General features: G+C 38.0%; 1 protein-coding gene across 1 annotated transcript; it reads right to left on the bottom strand.

The window, feature by feature from the left end:
* Positions 1–6,150: 6,150 nt before the first annotated feature.
* On the bottom strand, positions 6,151–19,477 carry btr12 (bloodthirsty-related gene family, member 12). The gene is made up of 8 exons (XM_084712670.1): positions 19,411–19,477; positions 16,800–17,290; positions 15,108–15,299; positions 14,747–14,842; positions 10,803–11,036; positions 8,503–8,650; positions 7,426–7,452; positions 6,151–6,959 (listed from the first exon to the last, which is right to left on the bottom strand). The coding sequence occupies exons 1-8, from the start codon at positions 19,415–19,417 to the stop codon at positions 6,421–6,423; spliced, it is 1,734 nt and encodes a 577-aa protein (XP_084568796.1). The 5' UTR covers positions 19,418–19,477; the 3' UTR covers positions 6,151–6,420.
* Between the last annotated feature and the right edge of the window lie 2,891 nt (positions 19,478–22,368).

The raw sequence follows: 22,368 nt of genomic DNA, 5'->3' as shown, positions 1-22,368 counted from the left end.
ATGAATATAATATAATATAATATAATATATATGTAATATTTGGATGCATTTATTCACTTCTGCTCAGAAGAATAACTGATGCGTCTTGTATTGTGTTCTTCAGTACTCACTATAAACACTACAAACTTATATATCACGCTGTTCCTGTTTATTACATGTCTGATCAGAAAATGTTTGTGTTCTTTTGTAAAGATATTTTATTATATTGTTTTAAAATAAAACAAAGCAGACAAGATATGTTGAAATTTTAAACAGTACATAAGTATTGTGAATAATAGTAGCTGTTGTTATATTTACAGAATTTCAAGGGTTTCACCACTGACATATTATAGTATTTGTTTTAATTACTGAATAACTTGCAGATCATGTGCAGTATTTTTGCATGTATTTTCAAGAGCCTTAGCAGGTGGATTTTCTTGCCTGACACATTCACACATGCAGCAGCTCCCCACAAAAGGACACTTCCTCATTTACACAAACAGGAGTTGGTTTGCTGCAACATGTATGTGCACATTACCCTGCTGTACACTGTTAAGTAATTGTCATGGACATATATAGTAAAAGAGTAATTTGCCGTGCTTTGATTGGCTGTTAATCTCTTGTGGTTGAAATGATTGGTCGTTGACACGACGAGAGGAAGTTTCAAAATGGGACAAAAACATGTGGACTTCAAGAAGAGACTTCAGACTAACGCAGCAACATTTATGGTACAGAGGCTGGCTGAGCAGAGCAGGTGAGAAAACATCTGGATCGACAACAAAAATGAATTGTTATATATATATATATTTTTACATTATTATAAATATTATAATTAGTCATTAGAATAATATATTATTAGTGTTTTTAGTACTTTTTATGGGTTAACTAATCAACTGACATAAAAATTCTGTTTTCCTCTCACATAAAGCAAATATAAAATATATTGATAGATATTTATACTAAAAGACAAAAGCAAGACATGAAATAGAGACAGAATAGGTCTTGATCTGGTTCTTTCAGTTGTCCAAACCTGAATTCTTCAGATGAAAATAAAACACCTTTATGGTTTCACTAGACGAGCAGTTTAATACTCTATCAACAGTTATTTATAGTGCGACACACTGTAGGAAACACTGAACTTATCAAACTTGACAGATTCACAGAGGCATGTGTGATATGTGATGTACGGAGGAACAACAATGACAGGCAATAAAATAATTCAATGAATTGTTAAATAAAACCGACTATTTTAAGAAATATGCAGAGAAAGGCAATTGAATTTCAGTTTAATTCAAACTGATTGCTTTATTTGCACAAATGTCCATTGAAACATTACTGCAAAAGTGTGAAAGGTCATAATAAGGATAATAATAAAGGATAATAATAGATAATACAAGGAATAATACAGCATATTATCATGATAGTATATTGATATATATATATAGTTAAAACAATGATATATCACCATGACTATAGGAATAGAAATGCCATCATTGCCACAATGACATACACATATCCCTAAATATTTCCACAATAGTGAATAGGACCAATAATTAAAAATAATAATAATAAAAAATAATGAAAACTAAATAATAAAATGAAATTAAAAAATTATGAATTATAACATGAATACAGCTTGTGTGGGACTAAATGCTGGAAATTGAAAACAAACTTAGACAAGAAGTAAACTTTGCGGTCTCTTTTGAGGTTTTTGATACAAGCTTCCTTAAATGCATGTGACAGAAAGCTGAAACGCATAAATAACAATTTTTCAGTTCTCTCACACATGCTATCAGAGATTTCATTTTGTATCTGGTGGCTGATGATTTTAGACGCTGCATTGTATCAGTTAATTTGGTGTGTTTGTATTGTTTTTGAAGAACAAATGAACATGTTCATTCTGCCTCTCATTCTAGACAAGATGAACATCGTTCTCCTGATCATCGTCATTTTCACTCTTGCGTCTGTTCACGGGTACAATCAACGTCCGTGTCTGAAGAACTCTGACAACAATGCCTACATCAACTTTGTTCAGAGACACATCCTTCAGGAGTCTTTTAACAGAACATCAGAGACTGAATGGAGAGAGTAAGTCACTGTGTTCATTATGAAATGGCCACTAATTAGATAATACACTCCAGTAATGTCTATTTCAGTATTATCTTTGAAGTTATGTTTCCACTGTGTCAGCTGAGTGACCAACATTTCATATTAAGTTAAACCTGAATAATGTTTTCTCAATGATGCACAAGCCTTTTTTTAAAATATCACATTACTGCTTTATTCACATGTTTCAAAGGTTAAAGTGTCATAAAACTTTTTCAGTGCAGTAACTATGCAGTAAAACATTGATCTCATTGTACAGGTACTTAATTAAGAATCAACTCTGCAACAGAGGACACCTAAAAGATGGGCTTTCCTTCATCAGGAAGAGGGATCAGCCACTTGTCGTGCAGATCTGTAATGGCTCCGGCAGGCCCCTCTTTAATAGTTACCAAGGTAACTTATGCATAGGTGACTCCACCATGTTGGTGTATTATGTCAGAGTCAGCAACGACGGGGACTGCCAAATTTTAGAGATTGAGAAAAGACCAACGTTTGTGATTGTGGCTTGTGATAAAATTGAAAACCACTGCCGTCCTGTCCAGTTCGAACCGTACAGCAACCAAAGTCCAGACACTCGAATCAGACGCTGCGGGCCTCATGCTTCCGGTTTCTAGACTCGTTATTGGCCTGTGAGCCTGTTTTGCTTACATAAAAAATATCTTGAGCTAGATTATATTTTCTCAGTTACATCTTTGAGCCTTGTTTCACAACATTTAGTGAGATGAGTTTGATCAAAACAACATGACAGAGAAAATTACATTTCCTCTAAATAACATGGAGGAGGTGACAAGAGACAGTGGGTGATAACAGTACTAACAGTTAATATTACACAGAATTTCTACCATGAATAAGATCTACATTTTCAGCTAAAGCTTCTTCACAATCTCTTCCCATTGTACGCTAACCTTGTTTCTTGAATTGTTACCCAACCTCAAGGTTAATAGGTTGCTTGTCTATATTAAACTGTTAGCTATTCTTTTTTTTTTATGAGTCCAATCCATGATATTGTCAGTTTGTATAATCTTCCCCACATTTATGTCCATATACTTTGTCCATTACTGAGAAATTGTGTGAATCTCTATGAAAATCCTCTGTTTATTTTGTTTTGTACTGTATATTGCCAAGTAAATGCTTTAAACCAGTAAATAAATGTTTTTGCTGTTCATGTTTTACAGCACAGTTATATTTGCAGTTTTGCTATTAAGAGACCTGTCGCCACTTGTGCAGGTCTGCAGGGTTTTCTGTCTCTTTCAGCTTATTTGGTTTTATAGTGTATTTATGTAACACAGAGAAAATCAGAAACTAACTGATGAACACTGTAGAGCACCAAGCAGATAAAGACCAAAATGTATTTCCCAGGAGTTTTAACAGACAAAACAGAGCTTAAAAAAACATATCTGACTTGAGTGAAGAATTACAAACCACAGTAAAACTTGCTTAGCTTGCACTGTGACAAATCTCTCCTGCCTCGGCTCTGAATATCACCTTTGTCCTTTCTAAAGCAAAAATATTCTTGTCGCGTTGTTTTTGTATTTTCACATTCCATCACAAGTCACACGTTGCTCAGTAAATGTTTCAATAAACTCTTTTCATTAAACCAATCATTATGTTTCACTCTACATTTGATCCTCGGCTCCACGGTCTGGTTTTCACTGTCGTTCAGCCTGGTTTCCAGAGCTGACAGGTTTTCTTTCAGGGGATTCAACACTTGTCGGTGGATCACACGTGTTGGGATTGCAGACAGACTGTGTTTGATGAGTTTTTTTGTTTCAGCAACACTGAGAATGTCAAAATTGCTTCTCAATACTGGATCTAAGACTTCTCTGGCTGCATGTACAGTATGTAATTTTAGCAGAGACAATCTGTGGACTTAGACGTCCCACTTGTCTCATGCCTTGCTGTAGGATTTGACAGATGCCCTACAATGCTGGAATTTGGCTGAATTAAATTGTTATTTAATTCAATGTCATTCAATACATTGGTTCTTAAGTTATGCATTTGCAATGTTAACTGTGTAGATTGAAAGAAATAAACTTACCATCCTTTTTGTCAAAGAAGGGGCTGCAAGACTGTTTCACTTTACTGGCTGCAGAGTGATGAAGGGAACCACAAGTATTTATTTGTTTTCACAGACAAGCATTATGCACAATTCAGATCACAGTATAAATCACAATCAGACACAAACCATAGACATTCACATGGCTCCATCCACTTAAGTTAGAGTGATTCCATCAGGGTTCTATTAAGAACCCTTTTCATCCAAAGAACCCTTTTTTCTACAAGGATCATTAAAAATAATTGAAAAACTCTTTCATCAAGGGATTCTTTGTACCAGAATATGAAAGGGTTGTTGATTGAATGGACGTAATATCAATCAATCTTGGCAAGAAAGCTAATAGATGTAAGGATACTCCTCATTTGAAGTTCTAATTGTTACCACTTGACAAATGTAACGTCCAAAATTTACTCTCCTTTTAGCTCTGTTTAGGTCTCCACTAACTCCTGAGAAAACACCAGGCTCTTAGTCGTTAAATATTACAATACTGTGTTCACCAGCTAGTTGCTAACTTTGTCTCTCTATCATTTGGAGCGAGGTGCGTAGAATGGGATTATTTTAACTTTCTGAGCTATTTTGAGTCTGCAGCTGGAAACCAGGAAGATGAGAGTGAACCAATCAAACAAAGATGTGGCACAAAACCCAAAACAATGAGCTAAAAGAAGCTAATCTGCTCCATAGTGTTGATGGGAACTGTGGGTTTGTCGCTTCAGTGTTACCTATAGTCATTTGTTAATCTAAAAATAATGCAAAAATATAGCTTTAAGGAGGACAGTTAAATCTTTTTTTTTTGGCTCAGTGGGAGATAAACCCTTTGGATAAAAGACACATCCCTCTCTCACAAGTTGAGAGAAAAATACATGTATTATTCTGCAATTATTTGTGACTAATCATCTTTAATGAACAACTTCAGAAAATCAATATAAAAGCAAACATTTCATATAAAAATACAGAATGTGCAGTAGTTTCATGACCCTTGGTCCACTTTAAATCTTCAAAAATGTTCATTGCAAACGATATCACTGATGGACAGTATGTACAAACATCTATACATCGAGATATTAGATTTACATCTATTTAACTTCATTGTTTTACTGTGTAAAGTCTCCAAAGTCTTTTAGTTAAAGTTAAACAAAGACCTAGACAGTAAGGAAAGTGCCAGGCAGAAGTACAGCATTACTCAAACTCAACTATCTCCTTAACACATCCAACTGAAACAGGACTACAAAAAGTGAGAACCACAAGTCAGTTTAGGCCTTTGGAATAATCTTCTCTGATCCTTCACATGTTTTTACACAACAATATCTGTCTTGTTTGATTTATTTAGACTTCATGATAAGAAAATACAGGGATACTTTCTAAATGCATTCAGTAAATACCAAGTACCATTCGTCCTACATTTTACATTTCCTCTGGTAACACAATGCTTGATTCATTGTGTTGCTTCACAGTGTCTCTGTGGGTCACAGACCTTTACAGAATCTGTACTGAAACTGATTTTTAATTGAGCAAATGCAATGACATGTCCACATAATATGATGAGAAAGTGTTGCAGTGGTTTGTTTTGATACTTATATTTGCTTTTACTTCATTAGATTGAAAGTTTTTTTTAGGTAAAGTGCTGTGCAAACATGTAAACTGTAATATAGCTGGCTCATTATGAAGACAATGTCATATTTTAAACTGGTAGTTTGGATTATTTGAAGTGGAGTTGTATGAGGTACTCATCCATAGTCAGTAAAATACCTGCGGTAGACAGAGTAGAGAGGAAAACCAGTACAGAAGAGAAGCAGTGAACTACTGGACGGAGTCAGGGTTTTAGCCACCTTAAAAATGTTCACCTTAAAAAATTACACAAACACATGAACAGATCGAGGCATCGACCAGTAGTAGACCAGCAACACAGGTGTTCTGGGAGGTAAAATTATTGATTTCTTCTATGGAATTTGGTTGATTTGAAGAGGGCAATATTTGATGGCGGTTGTCTGTTAGAAAAGACTGTCTGGCAGCAAAGTAAAGTTGTGAAAACATTCTGAATATAGCGTACACTTAGAAAAGTGGCTAAAATACACTGACTAGGTATGAGTACCTCACACAACTCCACTCCACATAATCAAAAGTATCCCTTCAAGACCAAATGAAGAATGAAATCACCTATCCAAATGAAAAACAGAGGTATCTGCACTTTGCATAAAACTTTTTTTGTCCTAAACATGTTATAAAAGTTTAACATATGTTGACTAATTAGACTTTTGATTGGCTGTCAGCCTCAGGTGTGTTTAACAGTGTTTAACAGGGGTTATCATGAGAGGAGAAGTGTTCTTCCCCTCCTGGGTCAGACAGGGGCTGAAGATTGGGTACAGACTCTCAGTGAAGGCGTTGATGAAGGTGTAAAGATGCAGACGTGCCTTCACATCATAGAAAGAAATCTGGCCTCCATCATAATCCAGGAAGATTCCCACTTTACTGGGTTGGGACTGCAGCATTAGAGGCAGGCGGGATGATGCCAGAGCCTTCACCTCCCCATTCTTCAGCCACAGGCACCAGTACGACCCCTCAGGACTCAGCTTGATCTCACCCTTGCGGCGGGCTGAGGCGCCAGCCACCCCAAGGGTCCAGGCTGTCTTGCGCCCCACGTCCACCTCCCAGTAGTGTCGCCCAGAGCTGAGACCCTCCCGGCCCAAGACGAAGAGGGCGGGGCTGAAGCGCTTTGGACCTTCGGAGTGGGAGGTCTTACGCTCTTCATATCTCACCTGGCGACCATCATCGGTCACAACCAGGTTCTTCTGGGCCGTGGCAGGGTCCAGTATCACTTCACCTGGACAGAGTAGAGCAGAATAAGAGGCTAGGAGAAGAGTTTGTTTTGTTATCGACAGTTGTGTGGACTCACTAATATGTTGTGTCCATGTCCATGAACTGGGGTTTATGGTGTATAATATTTCCATCTGCAAAGCTATACTGGAGTAGAAGTGTCAAGGAGTATTGATTGAAAGTACTCAAGTAAAGTCAAAGTACCTCAAGATTGCATTCAAGTACATGTAGATTGCAAAGTTGTGACACTTAACTTAACCCTCTCTAACACCCTGAACTGTGTTGTGAAGAGGTGACGCCATCTTGTGGACAATTTGGAGAACTGAAAATCATATGAAGCTCAAGTTGCACTGCTTGAGATTGCTAAACCACCTGCACTCTTCTAAGGTCTCTTAAAAAAAAGTCCTGACTTCCTGCTCAAAACAAGTGCAAACTACTGATCACCGAGCTGACGATGTAAATTCTTTACTCACTTGAATAGTTCTGCACCTTCCGGAGCTCTGAGAGACAGAGAGAGAGAGGGGACAATGTAGACAGAAAGACAAAAAGAGAGAGATGAAGTCAGCAGATCACTCAGCTAAAGAGTCAAAGTCAAAGCAGACGGCACGTGTGGGTGGTAAACATGTAGCTCTAATCCAGAGCTGTAAACGCTGAGGACATGTGCTGCTGTCAGTCAGCTGCCTCTCCATTGATTCCAAGTGGATGAACTGAGGCATCAACACTATCTCCATCTGTCCGACCAGCCTGTGTGCGTGAACGTGTGAGTCTGCTGGGGAGGTGGGGATGGGGGGGTGTTTGGTGCAATGATGAGTCACTTTTCTATTTCAAAGTGCTTGTACAGTGACCTACATATCCTTGTTTTGTATTTTGCACTGGAAGTGTGGTTGGTATCGAACAAGAGGGGGTAGATTTTACTGTAATTTTGCAAAGATAATCCACCCAGGCGCCCAATCCACACAGTTTATTGTGTAGTCCTTTTTCAATTGATATGGACAGCAAAAGCATGAAAAGTTGTTTAATTAAAGTGTAGTTTTTTTAGGCTGGGTTGTCCGAAAAGGACTAATTTATAATCCTGATTAAATCATTTCGCACCACATCTTAAAATTAAGAAAAATTACATTTAAATCTGTCTTTGAACTTCAGTTTCCACTCTTAGCGTAGCTTAAATTCAGTTTAGCTGCAACAGATCTTTAAACCCATCTCTCAATACCCATATAAAGTTTATGGCAATCAGTTATTCAACGAAACTTCAACGAAATAAAATCTTTCATTCAACTTTTTACAGTCATAGCTTTATGGTATTGTTGAATTTGACTGCATAGCTACAAGCTGTTTCTTTCTTTTATTTTTGTCAAGCCCTGTGTGTCAATCATTCATGTTGGTTGTACAGCGTCTTTTCCCATGGTATATAACGTTCTGTTTCTCTTGTAGTGTATGTGTTGGTTTGTCATGAAATAAATTTCTTCTTATATTATGTTTATACTTATTTACAGTGAACTAAAAGTGTATCTTTTAGAAATCACTGTGAAACATTCACTTTGGCTGCTCACCTTTCCCATACAGCCTCTTGAGCTCCTCCTGGAACTTGTCGATGAGGCTGCTGACGGACGAGCGGATGGTTCCCAGGTAGAGGTCAGTGTTGACGCTCACCGCCGACCAATCGGCGGGCTCGGGCGGGGGCGGCAGTGTGGCCAGGTTCTGATGGAAATGGAAGAGGAAGGTTATGCAAGGTGAGATGAAATTAAAATGTGATGATGCCACGGGGGAAATTAAGTCTTTGCAGGGGAAACAACACAACGTGACACTGATGGAGACCTGCAAATGAGTTAAAAAAAAGTTCTCATTATGTTCAGTGCTGTCTTGGTGAGTTAAACAGCTTTGATCTTGATTTATTTATATGTATAAATCTAATGGGCTGACCAACAAGGATTAAGTTTTCATCCAGTGATCCAGAATTACCATTTTAAAATAGCTGCATTTTTTTATGGATCAAGTAAAACAATCAAGTTCTTAGAAGAAAGTTAAGGGACAGACTCGACCTAATTTTGTTTTATCATGCTTCTCTTCTTTCTTTCACCTCAGCTGGTCTGTTAAAACAGTCTGTCAGTTGCTGCCAGACACTTCCCCTTTTCCTTAATGTGTTTTTTTTGTTTTTAATTCTCTATTATTTAACCATATGGCTCTGTTAACAGCCTCTCTGTCAAGCCATCATGAGTACGATAACTTTTTAGCTGGCAAGAAAAGAGTGTAAAAGTTTCTTAGCTGCTTAGTAAACAGTGTATGTTTTGTTTACTTTTCATTGGCTAGCAAATAATGCAAACTGTTAACTTTTAATCAATCTGGCAAACAGTGTAATATTTTCTTAAGGACCACAGCACAGCTGAAAGTTAACAATTTTGATATTTTTGCTCAGATGTGATTTGTATAATGGTATTAGTTTGTAACCATTCATGTCCACATAGAGTGACCAAGACTTTTTTGAAAAGTTATTTATTAGCACTTAACTCTGATAACAACTCAGGTAAAGCAATATTTTACTGGTTTAAGGGAATGTGCTGGTGCTGCATTACAACGTAAAAACTCATGAACGCATCAAAGTCTGAAGAACACCTTCCCAACTCAGAAAATGAATCATCTGAGTGGTGCATGAATGCAGCATAAGTATAATACTGCAGACAAACACCAAACCCTCTGCACATTATTACCTTGACAAAAAATCAATCAATCAAGGAACAGTCAGTGCAGGATACTGTCTCGATAAGTTTATATCAGAGGACCCACAGACACGCAACACTTAATGTATCTGTCAACTTTGCTCTTTCACACATTGTGTTTGAGTGTTTGGGTTTGTGTAACTCTATACCTCTGCTTCTCCTCATACTAGCTGGGAAAATCCCAAATAAGATACTTCAAAGACGTCTTTCATGAAAGAGAGTCGACAATTTATCTTTGTAAACAGTGAGGATAAATGCACGAGGGAGATCTTCCATAACATCTGGCTCTGTTCATCCAGGCTTTTGATGTTGTGTCACAATCCTCACAGCAGCTACAGCTGGTGTAAGTATGGAGGTCCAACAGATAACTGGCTGTGTGGATTTTATTCAGATAAATAATGACAGTGAGAAAAAGAGAGATAATTTTAAAATATATATTGTTCCAGCCTAGTCTGTAATATTAGTCTCTTATAGTAGACATTACTTTCATCACTGTAACGAAGCTTCCACTTCTATGTCTTAAGGCCTTGGCCTTTTAACTAATTAGCTCCCTCGCTGTGTCCTAAATACATACTAAGTGTGTTTTGTGTATGTAGGCTACACATTGGAAACATGACTAATGAAGTCATACTTAAAATGCCAGCATGCATTTTTAAAAATTACAGTTGGAGTACGGCCTTGATTTAAAATATTGATCATGGAAGGATTTGAAGAACTACACCAGAAGCTGGAGAAAAGTAGGACATTGTGGAAGATGGTGTAAATGTGGCTCAGCCAACAGCATGTAAACAGTATTATTTATTTTATTATTTTATTCTGAAAACAAAAAAATGAACAAGTATAAAATCTTAATTCTTAGAATTTAAAGTCATAGTTCTGAGATTAAGATCAGAATAACAAGTTCAAAGTGAAAACTCTGAGCACAAAAGTTAAATTCTGAGAAGAAAGTCAGAATTCCAAGTTTAAAGTCAGAATTGAAAGTTTGAAGTCAGATTTCAGAGTAAAGATTCAGAATTCTGACTCAAAACGAAGAGCTAAAGTTTTCATTATTGTGGTCCTACTCCTCTGTCATTAAAATGTCATCTAAATCTTCAAAGATTCTCAGGAGCTGGACCTCCAACATGGCTGTGTACTACCTGCAGGAAGAGCACTTTGTCCTGCGTCTGTGCCTGGGCTTCCAGCTCGTTGCTCCTCCTCCTCAGCTGGCTCAGTTCGTTCTCCAGACCTCGGGCCAGCTCCTGAGCGTGACGCTCGGCCTCACGCTGCCTGGTGGCGATCACCTCCACCAGGTCCGCCTGACTCTGCTCCACCATGCGCTGCAGCTCTGCGTACACCTGCCAGCTCTCCTCCAACTCCTTCTGAGCGCTGGCCTGTGAAGGACGACATGTGGGAGGAGGATTTGATTTAATAACTGGCAGTTGTACATTGTCTTCTGTGGCTCTGAAGGAGTCTGAGAAAATAACCCTGAAGATGTCACAGTGATGTCATCAGGGTCATCTCAGTTTGGGCTTGGACACTTGGATAACAGACATTAAAAACTTTATGGGTTGACTTTGAAAACCAGGGGCCTTTTTTATTTTATTTTATTGGGGAACTACAACAAAATCCCATTTTACCACCTTGTAAATGAGGAATAAATCACCTTGTATCCTTGTATTTACCAGACAGAGAGAGTCTTATGAACAGGTACTATCAGCTGCATTGTGGGAAATGTAGGTTCCGGTGCTTTTTGTCACATAATCCATACAATATCCTAAAAATTTGGCCTCTGCTGTTTCAATTTTGACCATTCTCTTTTAACTCTGTGGAATTTCTTTAGTAACACCTTAAACAATATATAGTATATCCAGATGACAGAATCTGGGTCCTGGCTAAATTTTGTGCATTTTCCTGACAATCGATTAATTGTTAATAATTAATAAGATATAAAAAGCTTGTGGGTTCCCTTTATTTAAACTGATAAGAGATGGGTGTACTACATGGACATCTCACAGAAAACATGAGGTCTGTTCAAACTCTAAACTCCTATATGTGATCTTAAATTAAACTCTTCATGTAAAATCCTACTTAAATGTGTTTTTTATATTCATTCGTGTTTTTTTTTTTATATCTTTTCCACATGCCTTTGTCTTATTTAAAGTATAAATCACTTTGAATTGCACCAATTACAGTCCAACCTTTGAAATGCTGCACTTTCATTAATCATAGCTCTTTTTCATCCTTTGTTTCCTGAGCGGCTCGTAAAATGTCTGCCTGCCGCCTGAACAACTGGACTAACAGGTTACGTCTGTCTGCAGTGTTGGAAACTACCAGACTTTTTACCCTGTATAGGTGTCTGAATTACTCTGCAATCTCCAGTCATATTTTTATTCCCAAATGACTAACATTATACTGTAATTCATTTGTTAAGTAGATTAATTCATGTATTCATTAATATAAAGTTTATTTTGCGCTCTGCTGTGTGTGATTCCTCTCCAGAATTCAAAAGAATGCAGTAATGCGTCATCACCTTTATCTCAGAGTCGCATCATTTAAAGCCACACAGAGCAACATGCACATGTGCAGTCATGTGTTTCTATGTTTTTTACACACACACACACACACACACACACACACACACACACACACACACACACACACACGTCCTGATATTCAACCCTCTGGTAACTGAATCCTCATTGTATTTGTAAAGTAGATGAAATGTCACCAAGCAGTAAACTATACGGGCAGCACTGAATCTGGGAAGATTTGAGAAAGAAATTTAGCTAAATAAATCAGCATCACATTGTTCTTTTAATGCAGTTTTCCTTTAACCTGACTGCATTTAATCTCTATGGTTTGACACAGATATTACTCATTGGATTGTTATGGAAAACTGTTTAAAATGTCAATAACATTTAAGTCATTTGACAACTATAATTAGCATCCTTTTATCACGTGAACAAAAGTGGCTAATCCTTCATGTTTTTGTTTCTTATCCTTGAGGTAAGTTTTACTGTAACGAAGTTGTGGTTAAAACAGGGTGTGGGAAACTAAAGCAAAGGGTTTACGCTGGTCACACCGGTTAGACGACCACAGAAATGGATCTGAGTCTGTTTACGCAAGAGGACTAGAAAGTACGTTAGCAGGCCGCCCTCTTCACCACCACTGAACTCGAGAGGTATGAGAAAGATGCAGGCAAGGTCCTGAACAGACGTATTACTGATTTCCTAACAAAACAAAGATGAATCTACAGTGAGTCTGCAAATGAAATGTCATCCAATCATCAGCTGTGTGTCCTGTCGAAGTGCACTTGAGCAGCAGTCTGCTCACGTTTTGTATGATCGCCTGGATCACAGTGCTGCCTGCAAGAGCAAATAAAGCCTTTGAGCTTGAGCACAAGAGGAGCGCTGCATTAGAGAAGACTGGGCAAATATTTAACATGCAGTACATGAAGGACGGGTACAATTACCACACAACAGACTGTCTGAGCACCACAGACTTCATCAACACCTGACATGCAGGTTTAAAATCAGTTTAACTGCAAGACAAAAAAGTAATGATTCACTTTAGATGCAATTGTTGATATTATTAAATTGATCAGTACCACACTGGTTGGTTAAAGGAAACCAGCCTAAAGTGTTACTAATAAAATAAAATATACTGGCCACTGTGGTGCATTATGAAGTACAAAATATGCTAACAGAGATTCTGGTCTGCTGAGCAACTGAAGTGATACATCAAGCAAAAATGAGAAAGAATGTCACTTTCAAAGCTTCAACAGCTTTCACACAAGTGCGTTGTTAAAAAAAAAAAAAAAAAAAAAAGATTTAACACAGTGGTAAACATGCCCCTGTCCCAACATTTTTTTGTAACTTGTTAAAACATCAAATTCAGAACAAGTCTTTTTTTACAAAAAACAATAAAGTTTAGCAGTTTGAACATTAAATATCTTGTCATTGTGCTGAAATGTTTTTGCAAATAAGTCCAGCTTTTTTTGGATTTGGGTTTGTAATCATTTAAGTTAACAGTTACTTCTCTCAAAAGCAGTTAGATTACATTACCACATACAGGACATTAAAGTAATTTGTAATGAGGGAAAATAACATTTGCGTTACTTTTAAGTGTCTGTTTCAGTTCTCTTTTAAATACACACAAAGCTATATTATTTTAGTGACAGCTGTCAAGTTTCTATTTATCATTGTGCCCATTATCACTGACAAAAGTTATTAATATCCCAGACCACCAGACGGCAGCAACCGCTGGCGTTCCTACCTATAAGTTACAGTTTTATCAACTATAGTTTGAGCCTGAACTGCTGTGCTCTACAATATGGTCAGGTGATGTTGGATCATAGATTGGGGAACAGCCTGCGTTTGTGATCAGTCCTCTGCAGTTAATTTAGTTTACATTATAATTTGAAAAGTAATTAGTTACTTGTCTAGTTACCAAAAGCAGTGGAATTACCAGTTATTTTTTTACACGTTACTGCCAGCACTGGAGTGAGAACAGGTGGTGGCTGTGTGAGGTTATCAATTTTGCTGCCAGATGAAAAAATGGTTTATTCCATTTTTTTTAAAGCCATATTCATCAGTGGATTTATCAGAACACTCGAACAAGCTTTTTTCCCCTTGTCTAAGGTAAGGTAAGTAAGTATTTGTAATGCAGCCATTGACTGGAATAATTCACAGCTACACACTGATTTCATAGCATTTTTTAGAATTAATTAGGCTTAATTATTGAAATAAAGTTCCTTTTCCTTCTGTTTGTGTTTATAATTATGGATTAATGTGACGACAATAATTCTGTTATTGTTTTGTCAACAATTTGTCATGTTTTTGAATGCACTATTGAAAACGCCTGACAGTATATTTAATTCTAAATTCAAAATCCTGTTTTTTTTCTTGAACTTATTTATGTGGACTGGATCAAATCGGGGCTGTAAGCGTCATGAAAGAGGCTGTTATTAGACCTGGCTTTAAATTGTAAAGAGCTGAAAACTGACACCAAGACTTTCAAACATGCTGTGTTTTGTCACCTATGATGCCTGGGCTCCAATAACACACATTCACAGTCTCCTACTACACTTCAGCCAACTCACCTTGATGACCTTGATGGATTGTTTGATCTCCTCCAGTTTCTTGGCTCTCTCCTTAATCAAATGTTTGAGCTCCGACCTCTTCTTGCCGAGATTACTCTGTAAGAAGAAAATCAGTATTTTGGCTTGCTGAAAACAAACTTCAACACAGCTTTATACAATTTAAATCGCATCAAAGTCCTTGTAACTGCAAGTAAGGCCTTCATCAGGTTCTTTTAAGTCAAGATATAGAACCTGAACCTGTTCACTTGTGGTACAAAATCAGCTAAATGTCAAAAATATGAGTGATTTTAATCCAAAAATCCAAAAACCACCCATTAGTCATTGCTAGAACATTACTTGACAAACAGTGACTGCAGCTCACCATCTTCTTCTTCCACTCGTGGTCTGTGGAGACGATATCGTGGGACTTATGCGTGGCCTCGGCGCAGGCCGTGCAGATGCAGGTGTGATCCGTGCGGCAGTAGACCTCCAGAAGACGTTCGTGTTTCTTGCAGATCTTGTCCTCCAGGTGGAATGTGGGTTGGATCAGACGATGAGACACCAGAGACTTCACCTGCATGTTGGGAGACAGTCGGGGATTTGAATGGGCAAATGTAGGAACAACAAACTCTAAATCTACCCACTACCAGTCATTTGCCTCTCTTAACCGTGAGTACACTCAGTGAATCTGCAATGGCTTGTGGGCCAGTCGTGTTGGACTGAAACATCTGATATTCTGTGTCTGTTTCTCCCCTCTTTGGCACTAACCTTTGCAGGATTTCAGACACCTCAGTTATATTTTAGAGAGGGGTAGCTGTATTATTCATTGGAAGCTGACAACATGTACTACTACTGCATTCAGAATTACAGTAACTGGATAAAACAGATAGAAGCTTACAAAAATAAACAAAAATTTCAGTGGGGTATTATAAATAAGAGGAATCGTAACTACATTTTTATATAAGCTGGTGCAATCGTAAAAAAGTCCTTATAGCAATTTTCAGCTCTTTTTTTGATGTTAAGCTGCCACAGGACACCAGGCTGTAAACTTTAAAAACCAAGTGTCTAAATCACCCAAAAAACACAAAACTAACTGTGACGAAAGTAGAGAAGAGTGATAGAAATGGAGCGCAGGTGACGCACTGTAAGCCACTTCACCCCAGGGCCCTACGGACGCAGCACGCAGGGCAGGTGATGCTTGTTTTTGCCACTGACAGGCTCAGTTTTTATATGTCTAAAGAAGTTACGTACATTTTGGTTAACCATTACTCTTGCTCAGTTTCCTTTTGGAAACCATAATCATCATCATCACCTTCCTTAAAACTTGATAGGAACAAATTAAAACTTCTGAAAAACGTCTTGGTTTGTATTTCCAGTGTTCCAACAATTAACAACTCTGGTCTGGTCAAAATAAACCCTTAATTCACTTAATAAACCCTGCGTGAATTAGTGCAGAGTATGCAGTGCAGGTAACACCGGGCAGTGACTGCATCAACATCTGTAGCCTGGGAAGAGAAGACTCACAGTGCGCTGATCGCATGGGTCATATTTCAATATGAGGACACATTTAAATTTTCTCTGACTGTGTGAAAATCTGATGTTTTCACATGCCAGATGTGATGAAGAAAACACAAGTTTTACTGGCAAAATCTACTCATAGATAGAGGAATTTAGTGTGACACACTGAGCTGAAAAAAGAACAAATTGTTGAACAGTTGTATTGGACGACCAAATCTGATTCGACTGCACAACCCTGGCTGTGTGAGATAAATATTTGAATTATATAATGGCAGTTTCCTATCTGAAAAGTCTATCTGACAGCAAGGTAAATCTGAAAAAACATAAGTTTTGCTGCTGATCCTGTCCACAGCAGTACAATGCTTAGCTTTCATGCTAACTGGGGGTGGGTCAGCTGCCATCTACTGCAGGTAATACACTGATTATGGATAAGAACCTCATACAACCCTCTTCAAATAATTCCAACTATCCCTTTAAATCAAAAAACTTTCAATATATGAAAAAATAAATAATAGCAAAAGGAACTGGCTATCAGAAAGAAACAACAAAATCAGACCTTTTTATGATGTCTGAGATGAGCCTCACAGAACGACCCAGGACAGTTCACACAGGATTTTATCGCCTTTAACTTCTTCCCGATGCAGGCATCACAGGGAACATCCCCCGCCCGGGCAAACTCCCCAGTATCCGGCCCTGGGGAGCCCCCGTGGCCGCTATCTGAGCTCAGATTCAGCGTGGATCCCCGAGAGGCGGCCTCGGCTCCACCGGCCCCTCCGGCCCCTCCGGCCCCTCCGGCCATCACCAGCCCCTGGAACTGGGTGGATATTTCCGCCAGGACCCTGTTGACGCTCATCTCGGGTTTTTTTGAGTAGCTCTTCTTGCACATGGGGCAGACAAACTTCTTGCTGTGGTTCCAGTAGCCCTGCAGGCAGGCCTTGCAGAAGCTGTGGCCGCAGGGTGTGGAGACGGGCTCCACGAACACCTCCAGACAGATGGAGCAGCTGAACTGCTCCTCAGAGAGGACCCGGCCTCTTGGAGAGCTCATGCCTGGAACAAAGAGAAAGAGAACGAGAGAGATGACGATAGATTTGATGAACAAGACTTTAGATGTGTTTCTAGAGATACTAAATCAAGGCAGTTGGATTTGTTTGGAGTTCATTTGTCTCCTGGTCATTAAATTTTTCCCAGAGAACAAGTGACACTTTATAATAACCACTAATATATAGTAATATATTATAAATCAGTTATTAAGCACCTATAAAGTTTTAGAAACTAGCTACTTAATAATAGCCATCCAAATCATGTTTAGTCACACTGCTCAGTATTATTTAACCATTTTTGTTTTTTAACACCTGTTTCTGAGTGGCCAAAAGATACACTGACCGTTTGTCTTGCCACCCACTCAAGGGGGACGTTCACACCTTCATGTTATGTATGAGTTACTAAGATCCTGCAGCACTGATGTCAGAGTCGTGACACATGAATTGAAGTGTGAATTGCTGTGAAACTGTCTTCAGGACAGCAGTTTAGTAGTTGGACTTGCAGATTTAGACAAAAGTGACTTAATATTTGACAAAGAAAACAGGCTTTGTAGAGCGTGTTGTTTTTTGTACGCACAATCGGACAGTTAGTCGTGATAATATTAGAGGGGAAACTTTTGATGCAAACAGTGAAATGGGAGTGATATGTGTTGCCTGTGCTGCCCTGAGTCTTGGCTACAGGGTCAAAGGTCAGTGTGTTAACAGCTATAATCTGGTGTTGTTTGAAAAAGAGTTTAACATGACGCCTCTTATTTTTTTTATGTTCTATCTGATTTTTGTTAAAAACTTCCTCTCACGTCCCTCCCACATGTTAAAACATTTAAAGACATGTAGGAGGAAATATTCAGATTCCTGGGTGCTGTACAATGTGATAATTAAACCACAGTGTGTAACTTTAAAAACTGATCATTTAGTGTGTCTCTTTTCTTTCTTTCTGTTCTCGCAGCATAGACGCTGGGAGGGAAAGGACCTGATTAGCACTTATAATCGTAAACTATTTGGAGAGTTGATAGGAAAGCGTGAACAAACAGAAACAGCGCAGAAATGGTTTCGAAATATTACCGAGAGGAGTGGGAAGATTAGTTTGCCTCGAAAAAGCTACAACACGAGAAAACAGCTTTTTCATACCGAATATCATGAAAGTTTCTGAGAACACAAAGGGTTTTCACACAAGCAGGAAGTGTATTTAAGAGCAGTGATTCTGTCTCATGGTGGGTGAGAAACTATCTGAGGAATGCAGAAACTCAAGACCGTCTACCTCACAGCACCTGCTTCAGGTTTGAAAGAAAACACACTGAGAAAGCCACAACAAACAGCCAATGACGGTATTCTTTAATTAGACTCATCATTAGTTTATTAGCAATAATGTAAGGTATGTTTTTGTTTGTTTGTTTGTTCTTTTAGCAATTTAATGTGCTGACAACAATGACGTTTATTATAATAGCCACTGACATCCAAATGAGACTTTGATTTAAAAATATCTGTCAGTGCAGCATCATATGGAAGCATATTTCTGCCCATGTGATGAAAAATAAGTATCTGTTGAGATATTAAGTCATTATTTTGACGAGGTTTCTCATTATTTTCAGATATCTCAATATTCTGAGATTTTAAGTCATTATTTTTGATATATTAACTGATTATTTTGAGATACTAAGTCATTATTATGAGGTAAAAAGTCATTATTATGAGAAATTAAGTCTATATATACTAAGTCATTTTTATTACATATTCAGTCTAGTATGAGATACTAAGTTCTTATTGTGAGATATGAAGTTTTCTATTATGAGATACTACAGTTTCTTTATCACAGAAATGTGCTTCCATAATATAAGGACATTAAGTCAGCTAAAATAACACAAGACTTTAAAAAAAACACCAGCTTTTGATCATTTTTATCGTGCTAAACAAACATACGCACTTAGCTGTAAGTTTTCATTAGTATATGACACTGAAAGAGGGTTTCTCTGGTGTTTTCTTGTAGAGAAATATGTCCATTTCACAGTTTGTTATTCTTCAACTGATATGGGACAAGCTCTAAAGAAAAGTTTTCGAAAGATTCACAGAAAGGTTGCCCTATAGTCAAAAGAAGAGGTAATAAAACACGTAAGATAAAGTATAACTTACTCTGCATATTTTCCTCTGACGTGGAGCAGAACAGTCCTTCACTTCATGTACTTTGCTATGAATCACAGGCGACAGGTGCTGCTCTCTTCCTGAAACTTCAAGTGGCCCTCCCACTCTCAGTGTGACACACCCAAACCTGCACACATGACCTGCTTTTACCACACTCTGATTTCTATTGCTCTGTGGTGTAGTTAATGCAAAAGGACGTGCTGTGTTTTCTCCAATTGAATAAATCTTTCCCTGAAAAGATTAGACTGTGTTGCACCACCAACCTATAGTCACTTTATTCATGTTTCCATCATTAAAACTTTAACTGCTCAATTAATTCATTCAATTTAAAAGCAAAAAAACAAACTTATACATGGAAACATACAAACATACATGCAAAATAAAGACAAAACTGCTTAACAGCAATCACCATATAATATACATAAATAATTCAATTTGCATGAGAATATGTTTTTTTGTTATGATGATATCTGTACAATCCTGTGCACGGCCAAATAAGAAAATGCAGGTAGAGATTACTTTTATGTTGTAATCTCTAAGATCAGAATTTTTAGAGAAGCTGCCTCCTTCTTTTCAGATGCCGAGCACGGATCAAATATGGGCTAAATCCTGTCTGTGAAGCTGCACTTTGTGAAGGTGAACATGTGAGTCTTGGCCTCTGCATCGATGAACGATACCTGTCTCTCCTCGTAATCCACAAACATCCCCACCCTCTGGGGACGAGCAGGCAGCATTAAAGGGAATGGATTTTGCGTGCACACAAAATACTGCCCTCCATCCCTGTGACCTACAGCCCACAATCCGTCCTCCAGGGAGGGAGTGATCTGCTCTCTCCTCCTCAAAGTGTCAGAAGTGACCCCCAGCATCCAGTTGGATTTGTCCTCCACCCCGACCTCCCAGTAGTGCCTGGATGTAAGAATTAAATATGAAATAATTACATATAACCAGTGTTGGGCAGTAGCGGCATTACTAGTTTAATTACGTTTCCCAGTAATGTGGTTGTAACGTCACTGTTTTCTTCATCAAATATTATTTGGATTTTGTTTATTGAGTTTAGTAGTTTGAGTATATGGGTAATCTACAGTTTTATTTTTTGTTTTAGTGCTGCAGTTGGTGTCGGCCTTTGCTCACAGGAGCAGCTGGTGCAGTGGGGGTTAACCTGTTGATTTGTGGTGTTATCCTTTTAAGGTTTGCTGTGGCACTGGTGTTAGTTTGGGTGTGTTTCCACAACTGTGCTTCATGGGCCTCTTAACAACTCTCTGCTCTCCTCCTGATTGGCCAGTTGTACCTGACTGTCAGTATCCCCCTGCTACAGTAGAATAACTTGTAGCTTAGCTCACTACATTTTCCAAGTAGCTTGCCCAACACTGCAAATAACATTCAGGTTTAAGAGGTAAAGATAACTTGAAATGTTAAAAACTCAAACGAGTGCACATTTCTGCACTTTCTTAAGCTCTGTGGGGGAAGATAGTCCATAATTAGCAATGTGATAAATTATGCTTTTGATGTGATCGGTGATAAATGACAGAGCCATTAAATGAATAAAAAATAGCTCAATTCATCAAATCACCTGTGGTGTTCAAATCCTCTTCGGCGACAACATAGTTTATCACTCTTTTTTGAAATAAGCGTTTTCATCAAATAACCTTCTACCCATCAGACTGTCAATGACACAGTGTCAGAAAAAGTGATCACTTTACATTAATTTATTATTAGTGATCCTACAGAAGCCCTGAGGGGCAAAAAATTCTGGTGATCATTTTTTTAATATCTGATGTTTATTTTCTCCTGTGTTTATGAATCAAAACAAGTTGGGAAAAAAAGATTTCACCAGGACAATTTTACTTTCTAAGTTTCTTATTTTTTTTCATCTTTGACAAGAGGTAGTAAAGTTTTCTCAGGATGATATGTTTAAGGGCTTGTTGTTGTAATACTCATTTTGGCCACAAGAGGTTGAAGTGCACCACTACCCCATGTTCCCAGTTGGGAATTTGAACTGGAACACCCCCTTAAGTTGGATTTCCAACTCCGAAAGTCAGAGGACCCTCACCAAACCCGGCCTCAAAATCCAATGTGGCTGCTCAGGCACCACCATATAAAACATATCACCAGAAAAAGTAAGATATGTAGGCTTATACCTTGTATATCAACATACATTAATGTTCATACACTGTACAAGCTATAATTTATAAGCAAAGTATTCATTTGTTATTCATTAGTCCAACTCACACGCTGTTCATACACTGTGTGGTGGAGGAGAGGAAATAAAATACCATCCATCACTGATGTTTTTCTTTTTAAAGTGAATATAAGTTATAATGTTTACAGAATACTTGCTTTTAATTTTAGTAATTCTTCTGCACCCTGCCAGGCAGAATTAATGACATTGCTGAGAAAGTCCAAAGCAATATTTATTTTGTTGAATTGCTTTTTTTTTTTTCTCTATAAGAAGAGAAAGTATTTCTTAACACAAAAAGGCCAACATTAAAAGGAAAATAGCAAAAAATAAACTATCCATATACTATATATATATATACTGAGCAAAGCTGAAGTTGCAGTTGGAATACAATATCCTGGAAAAATCTGATAAGGTAGTTAAAATAGAAGTGCTGAAAGAAGTGTAAAAGTAAATACTAAAGCTGAGCATACACTGTGCAAATTTAGAAATGTTGTTATATAATTCCATTGCATGTAAAATACAAAATAAAATGCTCTGTCAGCCCCTGCGGACAGTTCTCACAACCAACGATTGTAACTGAAGATGTGTTTGAAAGCTCAGAGGCAGGTGGACGTTTGTTCGCTTGTAATAATGCTAACAAGGCTGAAATGTGCTGCCTTGATCATCTGTGCATGTACGGCGAGGGGGACGTGGACAGTACGGCTCATCCATTTTGCAGAGAATTGGAGAAAAGCTAGCCACATTTTATTGTCCATATTTTTTCATCTGCA

Source organism: Lutjanus erythropterus, chromosome 23 (genome assembly GCF_056507025.1).
Source record: "Lutjanus erythropterus isolate fLutEry1 chromosome 23, fLutEry1.hap2, whole genome shotgun sequence".
Lineage (NCBI taxonomy): Eukaryota > Metazoa > Chordata > Actinopteri > Lutjaniformes > Lutjanidae > Lutjanus > Lutjanus erythropterus.
This window is presented reverse-complemented; position numbering and strand designations above follow the sequence as displayed.